Here is a 13637-nt window from a genome sequence, read left to right on the forward strand (position 1 = left end):
TTATCTTTTATTTTAAGGTACTTGGTCATCCAAAAGAATAACAAGTGCTGGGAATCTGTTGCACTCCACTAAATTGCTGTAGAAACATTGGAAGTAGAACAATTATACCCATGACAAAATGACAGCCAGAGAACACAGTCCCCGCCATGGGGCCAGTTCCCGTTCCATGATGCGACATTCTACAATTGATGTTTCAACTGATTTGCTTGGCTTGTCACTGGCAGGTAAGCAGCCGGCATTGATACACTGTATTTATTATTAGAGATTTAGTATGATGTTAAGTCTGAAAGATGGTTATTTTAACTTTTTTAACATTTTTTAACAGTATTTCTATAAATGTTCACATATAAACTGCTTCCATCATAAACCAACATAAACTTCCCTTCCCCCCCATACCCTCCCTACCCTCCTCCGGGAAGTCACCGCCTGTGTTCTTTGTCCTTAAGTTGATTTTTTCCCTTCTTAAGTTGAAAAGGTGGGCACCATTGTTCTTATAGTCGGTTTGAAGATATTCCAGGACTATGCCCCAGTCCATTCTGAATTTTTGATGTTCTCCTTGGATACTGTATGTTATTTTTTCCATGGCTATGTGCGACCACACACTTCGTGTCCAGTCTATTGCTATTGGTTGGTGTTTCTGCTTCCATTTTTGGGCTATTTCCAACCGAGCGCCTATCAGTAGTCCCAGGAAGTCACGTTTCTGTGTCCGGTTCAACTGTTTATCCTGGGGATCCCAAAGCCCACATAGCCACACTTCTTCCCCTATGCTCCCAACTCCAGGAAACATTCTCTGCATTTGGATCTTAACGTCTGACCAGTACTGATGGAGGGCTGGGCAGTCCCACCAGATATGACACCAGACTCCCTCCCATCCACATTCCCTCCAGCATTTATTAGGGGAGCTAGTATACATTGTGTGGAGCCTTTCTGGCGTGTAGTGCCATTGCAGAAAGATTTTCATCCACATTTCTCTGGTCTGGATAGACCTTGTGAGCTTGGGTATCACCCCCCACATATATTGCGATATTTTCTTTGGAAGCGTGGCTTTAAGTGTCTTCTCCCACCTTTTTAAGTAATGCCATTGAACGTCTTCCCCTTGGACATTAATGAACTTATAGGTGTTCGAGATAAATTTAGTGGCTCCCGTGTGTGTCATGATATACTTTTCGATTGGGTTCAGCTCCTGTGTCGCTGCAGTTTTAATTTGTGGGGTGCTCAGCCAATGGTGCAATTGTTCGTATTTGTATCTGTCGTTGGGGCTCAAGTCCAGCTGTGTTGTGCAATCTGCAAATGCTTTTATATGTTATGCCTGATACATGGCCCCGATCATCTTAAACCCCGCCTCCTCCCACTTCTGGAAAGCCCCTTGCTCCATTCCCGTTGGGAATTCTGGGTTTTTAAATAAAGGCATGAAAGGGGCTGGATCCTTAGTTAATGTTCCTTTCTGAGTTGCCTTGTCCCATATACTCAGTGATGTTTTCATAATCTCACTAATCTGCACATTGGGATGTCTGTGATGCTTTCCTATCCATAGGAGGTGTCGGGTAGACGTAGTCGCCACCGCCCTGTCTTGAGACGTCCACATTTTTTTTGACTTATCCGGTATCCATTCTTTCAGCACCCATAATTGGGCGGCTTTATAGTATTTTCTGAAATGTGGGAGGGCACATCCTCCATCTTTCCTCTGTGCCGTCATGACCTCACTCGATACTCTGGGGGGTTTATTTTGCCATATGCATGCTGTAATTATTCTAGGCAATATGGTAATCTTTACCTTCGTTATCCGGCCCCACCATATTAATGATAATGGGTTCCATCTCGACACATCCCGTTTAAGTTTATCTAGGAGTCGTGGATAATTTTGTTCATATAGATCCTCTATCTTTCCTGTCAGGGTGATTCCCAGGTATTTGATCCCCTTTTCCGCTACCTTCAGCTGCAGTGCCGCTGCTGCTGCTTGGATATGTGTTCTATCCCCAGCTAGTATCAGAATTTCTGACTTTTGTCTGTTAATTTGTAACCCTGAGAGGGGAGCCATATACTTCTATCTCCTGCATGAGAATCGGGGGTGATCTCTCTGAAAGATGGTTATTTTAGGGTATTTGTGTAGTGTGTTGTGTTCTCCAATTTCTAAACTTGTTGTGTAACTCAGTGTTGTTATGTATTTAGACAGATCTATGCATAAATTAGTTTTCAAAAATTGATTAGCAGTTTGCTAATTAACATTTTCTTGATTAGCAAACAAACCAATTTGATTATCAATATTGTACTACTATTTGTAATGCTACCAGAAGGTATTTGTATCCCAGATATAAAATCAGCAACAATACATCATTCTTTGTACCGCCGAAGTAAGACATTGGTGAAATGAGACAAATTCATTAAAATTTCACTAGACCTGCACATCGAGTAACTTTGTTTACCTACTCGAAATGCACTCGACCCATGGCAACGGATGACAACCGATTTTAAATGTCCTTTCTTTAAAATGGTGCATGTCGCCATAGACCCACTTTATGATTGGCACACTGCGGCCACCCACAGGCCATCCATACACAGTGAAACTTGTATTTGACATTTACTGCACACAAAGTAAATGTTAAATAAAAGTTACAAACATCCCATGCAAATGGTGCTCACCCCGACTATGCAAGTGGGTGAGTAGAGTTTGCAAGACCTGGATGAGTGCCTGTAAAATATAACAGGTTAGCTGCATGAGTGACGCACATAAATAGATATGATAAAAAGGCTCTGTAAACAGTTTGGAAACCTCTCTCCTGCAAGTGCTAATATCTAGCACAATCATAATCATAGAGCAAATCGTGCTCTGGAGGCTAACTATATTGTTTGGTATTGCAGTAGATCTGTAGATGTGCAGACTGGATGGAACTACTGATCCTACTTTGCATAAACATCTAGTTTGCTTTGTGTATTCATTATGTAAGAGGAAAGAAAGTAAGAGACTCAGCAGAATGTATGGTGTAGCTGGCAAAGAACTTGGCAAACTAGGTGGAATATTGTAGTTTGCAGCCATCTCACTTTGAGGGTAGCTGGTATAAAGCAGCAGGGTGACCGGTTCGAATGTCAAGGAGTATGGGATCAGCTCACGGGTTGAGCAACAGTTGCACAGCTGTATGCAACCAGCAGGCCGCAGAACTAGGTTTGTCAACAAAAGCATTTGGCCCTGTGATCACATACATTTTAAAGAGTGTGCACTCAATAATATGATGCATCTTCCCCAACAAATTGAAATATAGTTGACACTATTGGCCTCAGCAAGAGTTGGGCGGTATCCCGTCTGGGATACCGGCCAACTGTATTTACCGCTGGATCACAGGTTGGGCAATAACCCCTACTCCCCTTTCCCCATTGAGTCCATTGGATCCAATCAGGAATTTTCAGTGTAATTACTGTGCTATAATATCGCTAGCGGTAATTGCGCTGAAAATGGGAATTTTTCAGGCGTCTTTATCCCCAGCTCTGAGCTGGGGGTAAACACGCCGGACTCGAAAATGCAGTATTAACACCTTTACCACCACATTTAAGGGTTACCGCCCGACTCGTGATGAAGCCCTATGATATTTAGATACATTAACCTAAAGTTTACTCTACAGCGTGGGTACAATGCAGTGTTTTACAGTAGCAATACTGTAATGGAGCATATGTAACAACTTACATTTTTAGGAATGGAATTGCATGACTGTCTTTTAAAGAAATAAAGATAACACATCTTTGCCAGACAGGATATTGTTAGCTTAATAAATGCATCATCCCAATTACTTCTGGTTTGCAATTATTTGAAAAGAAATTATTGCCTAGCACTTGCAGTGAACAGCGAAAAGATGGCGGAGAGAGCATTGAGGGCAAGCAAGGGATGCAGGGTGAGGAGTGCTTTCATTGAACATGGTAACTTAAATAGCTAACTTTGCTGCACAAGTGTCAATTTAATTAGCAAACCTACATAATTAGATAGCAAATTGCTATGCAACACTGCTTATTTTATACCTTGCAGATGGACAATTTGTCATCAAAAGTCCCCATAATATCTACCAATCGAATTCACTTACTCAATATTCATGCTCAAGTGGTCCCTAAATATATGGTTATCCTGGGCATACAGGTCTTTTACATGCGATTGTGACACACAAATGGATTAAGAACATGCCTTCATTATTCAAAACAATTTGAGGACTTTTCCTTTGCATTAATTGTTGTATTTTTACAGATTTCTTTGCATATTTGTTATGGAAATTGTCTTTGCTAGTGCTGGAGGATTGTACTGTCCAGCCCTATTGCTCATGGATCAAATCTTTTTGTGGCATTAGACGGAAACTCATTTTGAAGTTTTAAGATAAAATGATAAAATAATATATATTATCATTACTCTTAAGTCTCGTCCCCTTTCCTCCATACTGCATAGGCGTCCCTTCCTAGGGACGGGAGACAGAACCTTTTTCACCAGAAACAACCTTCTTCCTCTTTAAATTTAGAAGCGTGCGGCCCTGAGAGCATGTGCTGCCCTGACTCCGCCCTCTGGTGCCACACCTGAGTCCCCTTTTCTGTGTCGACGAGAGCAGGCCGAATTCACCAGCGCTCCTGGTTTTGGCTTCAGCCATGTAATTCCATGCGTGGATACTTCTTCTCTTATGTCTTTTTGTCTTTTTATCATTCAGGTACTCGGTTCTCAGGCGTCACGCTCCTCCCCGGCTACAGAGTTCAGCAGGTTTCCATCCTGCGGTGGGCTCTTTCCAACTTCAGACCCCCACGCCCTATGCCTACGTTGCCTTGGCTCAGACCATGGCTGGGAAGCTTGTACCGCATGCAACACGCTTTCTTTGCGGTCTCTGAAGAACAGACTAGGCAGGTGGAGGGAGCTCTTCAGGAAATCGCCTCCAGTGGACCTGAAGGACTTCGTCTATCATCAATCGAGGCCCAAGGTAGGGCTGCTCTTTTCCAGCACACCCCACCTGGGAGACTCCTTCCCAAGGACTTTCCCACTTGGGTGGGACCGCTCAGGTTCTCATACCAGCACGAATACCGAGGCTACCCGCCGGCAGGCCGAGGATCCTCCCGGTGACAGTGCTGAGGGACCGGAAGGTTATTTTACTGGGTTTTCAGCCGAGTGGCCACGCCCTAATACCGGCAGCATGTCCGAGGGGGCGCCTAAACGCAGCTCTACCAACGTATCTGCAAAGGGCGAAATGCGTACCAGGTTACGGCCTGAGGAGCAGTGTATGCCTTATGATCCACACTCAAGAGTCCTGGACGAGCCTGGGCCCAGTGAGCCAAACAACACGACGCAGGCACGTGAAAGGCAGCTCGACAAAATGGCTGCCGTGCCAGACATTAGGGACACCCATCCGATGCCGCACCAGGGAAGGGAGCAGGTGGAGGAATGAGTGTCAAGTGGGACTGGTGTCAACCAGGTACACGGCCTACAACCTATCCTTAAATTGCGCAGGGCAGGTTCCCACTGCGTCCGTATGAGAAGGGCATGCAACAGCTCCAGCAGCTGCCCGCTACCCCGTCAATATCTCCCAAGCTGTCGAGGCCATCGCCCCGCTCTCTATGAGGAAAGCCAAAAAAGTTAAGCATTCAAACAATTGGTTCTCTCCGGAACTTCTTAACCTGTTCTCCATAAAAAGACTAGCACTCTCCCTATGGAAAGCTAAACCCAATGACTCCCCCAAGGCAGACTTCAAGGCTATTTCCAAGGAGTACAAATCTTCTCCAGCATGGGGTCTGGCATGGATTCACATGCTCATGAATATTCCCCGTCATCAGGCAGGGAATCCTCGGTAAAAAAAAAAACCAGTATCAGTTTCGTTTCTGATCTGTCTTTCGTAGTAATAACCAATCACTGGTCTCTGCGTCATACTGACCACAGCCAATGACTGCTCTCTACCTAAGCACCGCCTCTGGCAGCCATCTTCAGATTTTTACCGCACGTTCATGTGTTGGGATCCTCGTGCTATTGCTCTCGAGCGTTAGTGCTATTTTTCAAAAACTTCGTTTTTTCGGTCAAAAGAGCCTCAAGCTCCACCGACTCTCCATCCGATCAACGGGGACCCGTGTCGGATTCGTCTGCGCCCCTCAAGGGTGAAGATTTCGTCGAGCTACGCTTTTGGAGGACTCCAGAAGTGTCTCAGGCCTGGACATGGCCCAGGAGAAGGGAAGCTCGACGCCCGGAAAGCTGTTCAGGATCTGCCCTGGATGCCAGCTCCAGAACGTCTTTAAGGAGGACGAACACTCCTTTTGTCTCTACTGCTTACATGAGGACAAGACGCACGTGGAGAAGGACTGTGCGTTTTGCGGCAACATGTCGGAGCGGACCATGAAGGACCGCCATCAACGTCTCGCCAACTGGCTGGAAGGGAAGAGCCCGTCCGGCGAGAAGAAGAGGAAGAAATCCGAGCGGTCTTCTAAGACCTTTGAGGACGCCCCGCCGACGGGGGTCCAACATAAGGCCAAGCACCGCGAGTCCGCTGGCACCGGGAGCGTCGAACGGTCGGGCTCTACGGGCGCCAGGCTGGGCGCACCCTCCCCGGCACCATCAACCACAAGCCAACGCTCTGGGTCGGGTAAGAGGAAGGCCGAGCACCCGGCGAGGCTCCTGGAGAGGCCCCGGTCGAGCTCGAAGGCGGAGGGGGAGCGAGGCAGTGTCCCCCCCCTCAAGGATAAGGCGGTGAGCGCACCTAAGGTGGTGAAGGCCTTAATCCATCCGGCCAAGCCCTCTATCGAAGCTGTCGCGGTGGCCCTGGCTCAGCCTGTGGAGGCTACACCAGTGGTGGCGACCTCGAGGCTCAGAGTCTCCCTGCCACCTCGGAGGGAGTCCTCTTTTGTGCCCATCGATAGGACCCCCATGAAATCCCCCGTGGGGAAGAAAAAGGGGGGGCAGGGCGTCGTCGTAGATTCGGCCTCAACCTCAGAGGAGGAGCTGGTCGAGGTCTTAAGCCACGGCCTCGGCGTGGAAGAAGACCGGCCCGTCGGGATGGATCCCGACGCAGGTGACGACGACATCGTCGAGGGTACCGACGGGGCCCCTGATCGCCCGCCGGATTCCCCTCTGCCAGCGCCGCGAGACAGCTCGGCGGCCATTTTGTTGGCTATACAGTCCTTATGCTCAGAGATAAGGACGAGACTACCGTTGCCGACGGAACCTCTCCCGTCGGGGGACCCAGAACCGGGACCTTCTGGGGTTCCCCCTACCAAGAAAAGAAGGATCCACCCTCCTCCTCCTTTTCAGCCGTCGCGCCCCTTCCAGCCCTCCTCCCCGTCCACCCGAGGGGATGATACGGGGACTGACACGGCAGCGATGGGTACGGACGACGAGGTATACGACGAGGATGTACCGTCGTCGCCTCCCACCAGGGCTTCTCCGCCCGACGAGATTGGATCGTTCCACTCCATGATCGCCAGGGCATCCGAGCTTTTCCAACTCTGCCCTGAGGAGAAGAAGAAGGAAGGTTTCCTTTATCAGCGGCGCGAGGCCAAGAGGAAGACGGTCCTCGCAGTGCCTCTATTGGACGACATTTGGGATGAGGGCCTCACCCTCCTCAAGAACCCTTCCACGACGCCAGCTAAAAGAGACCGGTACGAGAAAAAGTACCGGGTCCCGGACACGGCCCCCCTGTGCCTCTGGGCGCAGCCTACCCCGGACTCCGTCGTCTCCGCGGCGGCCAGGAAGAAAGCGGGGGGGGGTGCGGCCTCCACATCGACTTCCCCACCGGACGGCGAGGGAAAGAAATTGGACGCTATGGGACGCAGGGTCATCTCGTCTGCAGCGACGACGATTAAAGCTGCCAACGCCTTGGCTATCGTGGCCCGATACGACAGGGAGCTCTGGTACAAACTGGCTCCCCTGCTGGACTTCTTGCCGGACGACAAGAGGGCAGAGGCCCTGGAGATCCTGCAGGAAGGTGAGGTGGCTTCGGACCACGCCATTACCGTTGCGACGGACATCGCCGACACTGGGTTCCGCCAGTTGGGCAAAGGCATTTGCCTTAGGCGGCGTGGATGGCTCAAGGCTAAGGACTTCCGTCAAGACGTTCAGACCAGAGTCCTGGACATGCCCTTCGATGGGAACAACCTGTTTGGGAAAACAGTGGACGATTCCCTTCAGGCCATTAAAGCGGACACCGAGACGGCCCGGGCCCTTGGAGTTCTGCAACAACGACGGACGCCCTTTCGGAGCAGCGGAGGCAAGGGCGCCTCCAAAGGTTCCCGCGGCGGTTTCTCCTCCTACCGTCAAGCGGCCCGCTCGTCGTCTCAGGAGGCCTACAGAGGACGAGGCAAGTCTGGCGGACCCCGCCGTCGTCGCCAAGGACAAGGCGGCAAAGCCTCGTCGAAGCAGGATTGAACCGGCCGTGGGGTCGGGCCCCCACCGAAGCACCCCGGTGGGAGGCCGGCTGGCGAGCTTCGTCAGCGTGTGGGAGTCCATCTCCACCGACCGTTGGGTGCTGGACACCTTGGCCCGGGGCCACGCGCTCGAGTTTCAAAGAAAGTGCCCGCGCGTCCCCCCCGTGGCCAGGAAAGAACTTCACATCCCTCAACTTCTCCTGGAGGTAAAGGCGATGCTCAGGAAGGGCGCCATCAAACTCGTCCCAAAGAGGCTTCGGGGCTCCGGAGTTTACTCGAGATACTTCCTCGTGAAGAAGAAGACGGGGGGATGGCGCCCCATCCTGGACCTGCGACGTCTGAACAAGTTCATCAAGGCGCAAAAGTTCCGGATGGTCACCCTTCAGCACGTCCTGGGTCAGCTGGAGGAAGGAGACTTCCTGTCGTCGTTGGATTTGGAGGATGCCTACTTCCATATTCCCATCCTGAAGGGGCACCGAAAATTCCTCAGGTTTGTGGTCCAAGGGCGTCATTACCAGTTCAAAGCCCTCCCCTTCGGACTACGGTCGGCACCCAGGGTGTTCACCAAGTGCCTCGCACCGGTGGCGGCGCAGCTGCGCCGCGAAGGGATCCATGTCTACCCCTACCTGGACGACTGGCTCATCCGAGCCAAGACAAGGGAGCTCGCCGTGGTTCACACGGCAAGGACCGTCCAACTTCTCACGGACCTGGGATTCTCCGTGAACTACGCCAAATCCCACCTGGTACCCGCGCAAGACGCTCTGTTTCTGGGAGCGAGGCTCAACACAGTGTCCCTTCTGGCCTCCCCGTCGGAGGAGAGGACCAGGACCATCCTGGGCAAGGTGCAGCGGATGTTGGTGGCCGACGCGGCCAAGGTGAGGTCCATCAAGTCCCTCCTCGGAATGATGTCTTCCTGCATCTACCTCATTCCCATGTGCAGGCTCCGGATGCGCCCGTTGCAGGAGTTCCTGGACGCGCGCTGGATCCAAACGACGGGCAGCTTCGAGGAAAGAATCACACTCGACAAGAGTTTCCGACGTGCGATCCGTTGGTGGGGCACCCGCGCGCATCTGACGGCGGGCATGGACTTCCAGACCCCAGCCCACCAGGAGACAGTGACCACGGATGCCTCCCTGGAAGGGTGGGGAGCGCACACCGAAAATCTGCACGCAAGAGGCCTTTGGCTCCCGACGGAGAAATCCTTACATATCAACGTCCTGGAGCTCCGTGCAGTGTTTTGGGCCCTCAGGTCCTTCCTTCCGTCCCTCAAGGGCAAGGTGGTGAGGATCTTCACCGACAACACCATCACCATGTTTTACATCAGGAAACAGGGCGGAACCAGGTCCCCAGCACTGTCCAAGGAGGCGCAGGACCTGTGGCATTGGGCAGTCGCCCAAGGGATGTTTCTGGTGCCGTTTCATCTGGCAGGGATAAAAAACACCATCGCCGACTCACTCAGCAGGGAGCTGCGCTCGTGCCACGAGTGGGAACTACGGCAGGATCTAGTGGATCGCCTCTTCCGACGGTGGGGCACACCCCAGATCGACCTGTTCGCGACGGCGACGAACTCCAAGTGCCCGAGGTTCGCCAGCAGGTTTCCCCAGGCGAGGAGCATGGGCAATGCTCTCTCGTTCCCCTGGGAGGGCCTGTTCCTCTACGCGTTCCCTCCTTTGCCACTGCTAATCCGGCTCGTCAACCAGCTCAAGAGGTCACGGTGCAGGATGATCCTCGTCGCACCTGCGTGGCCGAGGCAGATATGGTTCCCGGACCTTCTGGACTTGTCAGCGTCCCCGCCAATCAAGCTGCCGGTGGACGCGGATCTGCTCTCCAGGGAAGGAGGCGCCATCCTCCACCACGACCCGAAATCGCTGAACTTGCAGGCCTGGCTCCTGCAGCGCTAGAGTTTGGAGGATACGACATACCGGCCGACTGCAGAGAGGTTCTTGCAAAGGCCAGGGCGTCCTCGACTCTTAAATGCTACGGACACAAATGGAAGAGGTTCTCTGTCTGGTGCCACGCACAGAAGATTAACCCTCTACGGATTACGGCTCCCCAAGTACTGCCGTACCTGCTGACGCTGGCCAAAGCTGGACTGGCACACGCGTCCATCAAGATTCATCTTGCTGCGATCTCCCGATACACCAGAACCACGGGGCGGACGTCCTTGTGGTCTCATCGTCTGGTGAAAGAGTTCATGAAGGGACTGTTCAGATCGTTCCCGCCGGTGAAGGCTCCGGCCCCGGCGTGGGAGCTCAACGTGGTGCTGACCAAGCTCATGGGACCTCCATTCGAGCCTCTGCACTCGGCCCCGTTGAAGTTTCTGTCGTGGAAAACAGCGTTTCTTGTGGCCATCACCTCCGCACGACGGGTGGGAGAGATCCAGGCCCTTTCCTGCAAGGCCCCGTACTTGACTTTTCACGACACGAGGGTAGTGCTCAGGACGCACCCCTCCTTCATGCCCAAGGTACCGTCGGACTTCCACCTCAACGAACCCTTGGTGTTGCCTGTATTCTTCCCGTCGCCTTCGTCGCCGGCTGAGAGAACTTTGCACTCGCTGGATGTGGCTAGAGCGCTGAAGTTCTACGTGGACCGCACGAAGTGTTTTCGGAAGATGTCACAACTCTTTGTGAACTTTGGACCTGTCAATCAGGGGAAGGCTCTCTCGAAGGCTTCCATTTCCAGATGGCTCTCCGGCTGTATCATGTACTGTCATCGATTGGCAAACCGACCGCTGCCTGGCCGTCCGAGAGCCCATTCCACCAGAGCGATCGCAGCTACCACGGCGTTCCTTTCTGGTGTGCCCCTGCTGGACATATGCAGGGCTGCTACGTGGAGGTCGACGCACACCTTCACGAAGTTCTACTGCGTCGATCGGGATTCCAGGGAGGAGTCCAGGGTCGGCCAAGCAGTGCTGCGCAACCTGTTCGCCTGAGGTGAGCCTGGTGGGGAGGTAAGATGCTTAATGTTGAGTTTGATGCAATGCTTAATGTTGAGCCTTTGCCACCTCCCGTGGTTGTGCATGTGTGTACTGCTATGTATTCTTTATTCATGAGCATGTGAATCCATGCCAGACCCCATGCTGGAGAAGGAACAAGTTACTTACCTGTAACTGTTCTCCAGCATGGGTCTGGCATGGATTCACATGCGAACCCTCCCGCCTACCCCTCTGGGGCTGTTCACTTGGTCATACTGCCACTTCACGTGCTTCCAAATCTGAAGATGGCTGCCAGAGGCGGTGCTTAGGTAGAGGGCAGTCATTGGCTGTGGTCAGTATGACGCAGAGACCAGTGATTGGTTATTACTACGAAAGACAGATCAGAAACGAAACTGATACTGTTTTTTTCTTTACCGAGGATTCCCAGCCTGACGACGGGGAATATTCATGAGCATGTGAATCCATGCCAGACCCATGCTGGAGAACAACAGTTACAGGTAAGTAACTTGTTCCTTCTATAATCAAGGCAAAAGCTGCCTCCTTTAATGTTAAGATAGTGAACGCAAAATCAAATGCTAAAGTCATTTTTGCCATCTTTAGAGAGTTGGAAAACCCTGCCCCTCCGCGTTCCTCTCTCTAAAGATGCAAGCTGGTGTAACAACATCCAAACGACCATGTTGGATAAACTTAACACCTTGCAAGCTAAAATTATGACCCATCAAAAGGCTCTCTCCAACCTGTTAACCAACCTTCACTGTAACCCCTCTACTGCTACAGTCACCGCTGAGAATGAATATCCACCCTTTGAATTCAAGGACATGAGCGAAACGGAAGTCATCGCCCTTCTAAATCCAATTAAACCGTCTATTTGCAAGGGGGACGCCTGCCCTGCCCAGCTCATCAAGGATTGCGCCATTACCCTTTCCCCTTTCCACACTGCCTTTATCAATGCCTCCTTCCAGTCTGGCCACGTCCCGACCAGCCTTAAGAAAGCCTGGGTATGCCATCTCCTTAAGAAACCCTCTCTTGACCCCTCTGTCCCAGGGAATTAAAGACCTATCACAACTGTTCCCTTTTTACTAAATATTTTGGACAAAGCAGCCTACCTGCAAGTCCAAACATTCCTCAAAGACAACCGTCTCCTTGGCCTGCGTCAGTCTGGCTTCCGTCTGCGTCATGGCAGCGAAACGGCCCTTCTTGACTTGAAAAATCAAATTGATGACCTCCGAGACGCAGGCAAACCTGCGCTCCTCCTGCTCCTTGACCTCTCCGCTGCTTTTGACTTGGTGGATCACAACACTTTATGCCACCATCTCACCACTGCGGCTAACTTCTCCCCCAAGGCTTGTGCTTGGATTGCTTCATTTCTACAAGATAGGGCTATGAAAGTCTTCTCAGACTCTGCCTCGGCCACCCCCAGTCTTCTCAAGTGCGGAGTCCCACAGGGCTCCTGCATTGCTCCCACCTTATATAACCTATTCACGAGGCTGCTGTTCACCCTGCTGGACGACCTGGGCATCTCGTACACCAATTACGCAGATCACACCCAGGTGCTTATCCCCCTCTCTGGATAGAGACTACCAGTCCGACATGAACACCCTCAACTCAATTTACACAACTATCCAATCCTAGATGGCAGAGAATTGACTTTGCCTAAACACAGAGAAAACGGAACTACTCCTAATTGGATCTCCTGCCACCCTCTGCAAATTTGGAAAACAGTACAGCTCCTTCACCATTGATAATACCCACATCATGGTGTCCTAAACCGTCAAGACCCTTGGCATTTATCTTGACTCCAATCTTAACATGGATAGACAGGTGAATGCTGTTGCCTCATCCTCAGCGTACTACTCTAAACTTCTCAATGGAGCCAGGCCATTCCTCTCCCAACTGAGCTGCCTTACCATTGCTAGGGCAATAATTGGGTCACGTCTGGATTACTGCAACACTGTCTTTGTAGGGACCTCTAGTAAGAATATTGCCAAATTGCAATTGGTACAAAATAATGCCCTCAGGGCCGCCACTGGGATCTCCAAGAGGGACTACATCTCCCAGGTGTGTAAGCAAGTTCATTGGCTCCCAGTTAAAGAGAGAATTGTTTTTAAAACCCCTGCCCTCACGCATAAATTCCTTCATGCCTTAGCACCCCCCCTACTTGGTCCAAAGAATAGCTAAGGCCACCTCAACCAGGCCCACCAGGACTGCCTAAAACCCGAAGAGTGTGTGCATGGGGGACGAGCTTCCCCTCCCTCACGGTTTCCCACTGAAATGCCCTACCACCCCATGTCAGGCTCATTGATTTGTACTTTGCCTTCCGAAAAGCAATCAAAACCTTGCTATT

General features: G+C 51.4%; 1 protein-coding gene across 16 annotated transcripts in view; it reads left to right on the top strand.

Annotated features, from left to right (window-relative positions):
• The window catches only part of INPP4A (inositol polyphosphate-4-phosphatase type I A), a 2396889-nt gene that overhangs the window by 886615 nt on the left and 1496637 nt on the right, over positions 1-13637 (top strand). For all 16 annotated transcript variants that reach the window (XM_069636670.1, XM_069636669.1, XM_069636663.1 and 13 more), the window contains one exon: positions 18-224. In XM_069636670.1, the coding sequence (XP_069492771.1) occupies positions 119-224 (106 nt within the window). In that variant the 5' untranslated portion in view covers positions 18-118. The remainder of the gene's footprint in view (positions 1-17; positions 225-13637) is intronic.

The sequence above is a fragment of the Ambystoma mexicanum genome, chromosome 7p, assembly GCF_040938575.1.
Source record: "Ambystoma mexicanum isolate Mex_15411 chromosome 7p, UKY_AmexF1_1, whole genome shotgun sequence".
Classification (NCBI taxonomy): domain Eukaryota; kingdom Metazoa; phylum Chordata; class Amphibia; order Caudata; family Ambystomatidae; genus Ambystoma; species Ambystoma mexicanum.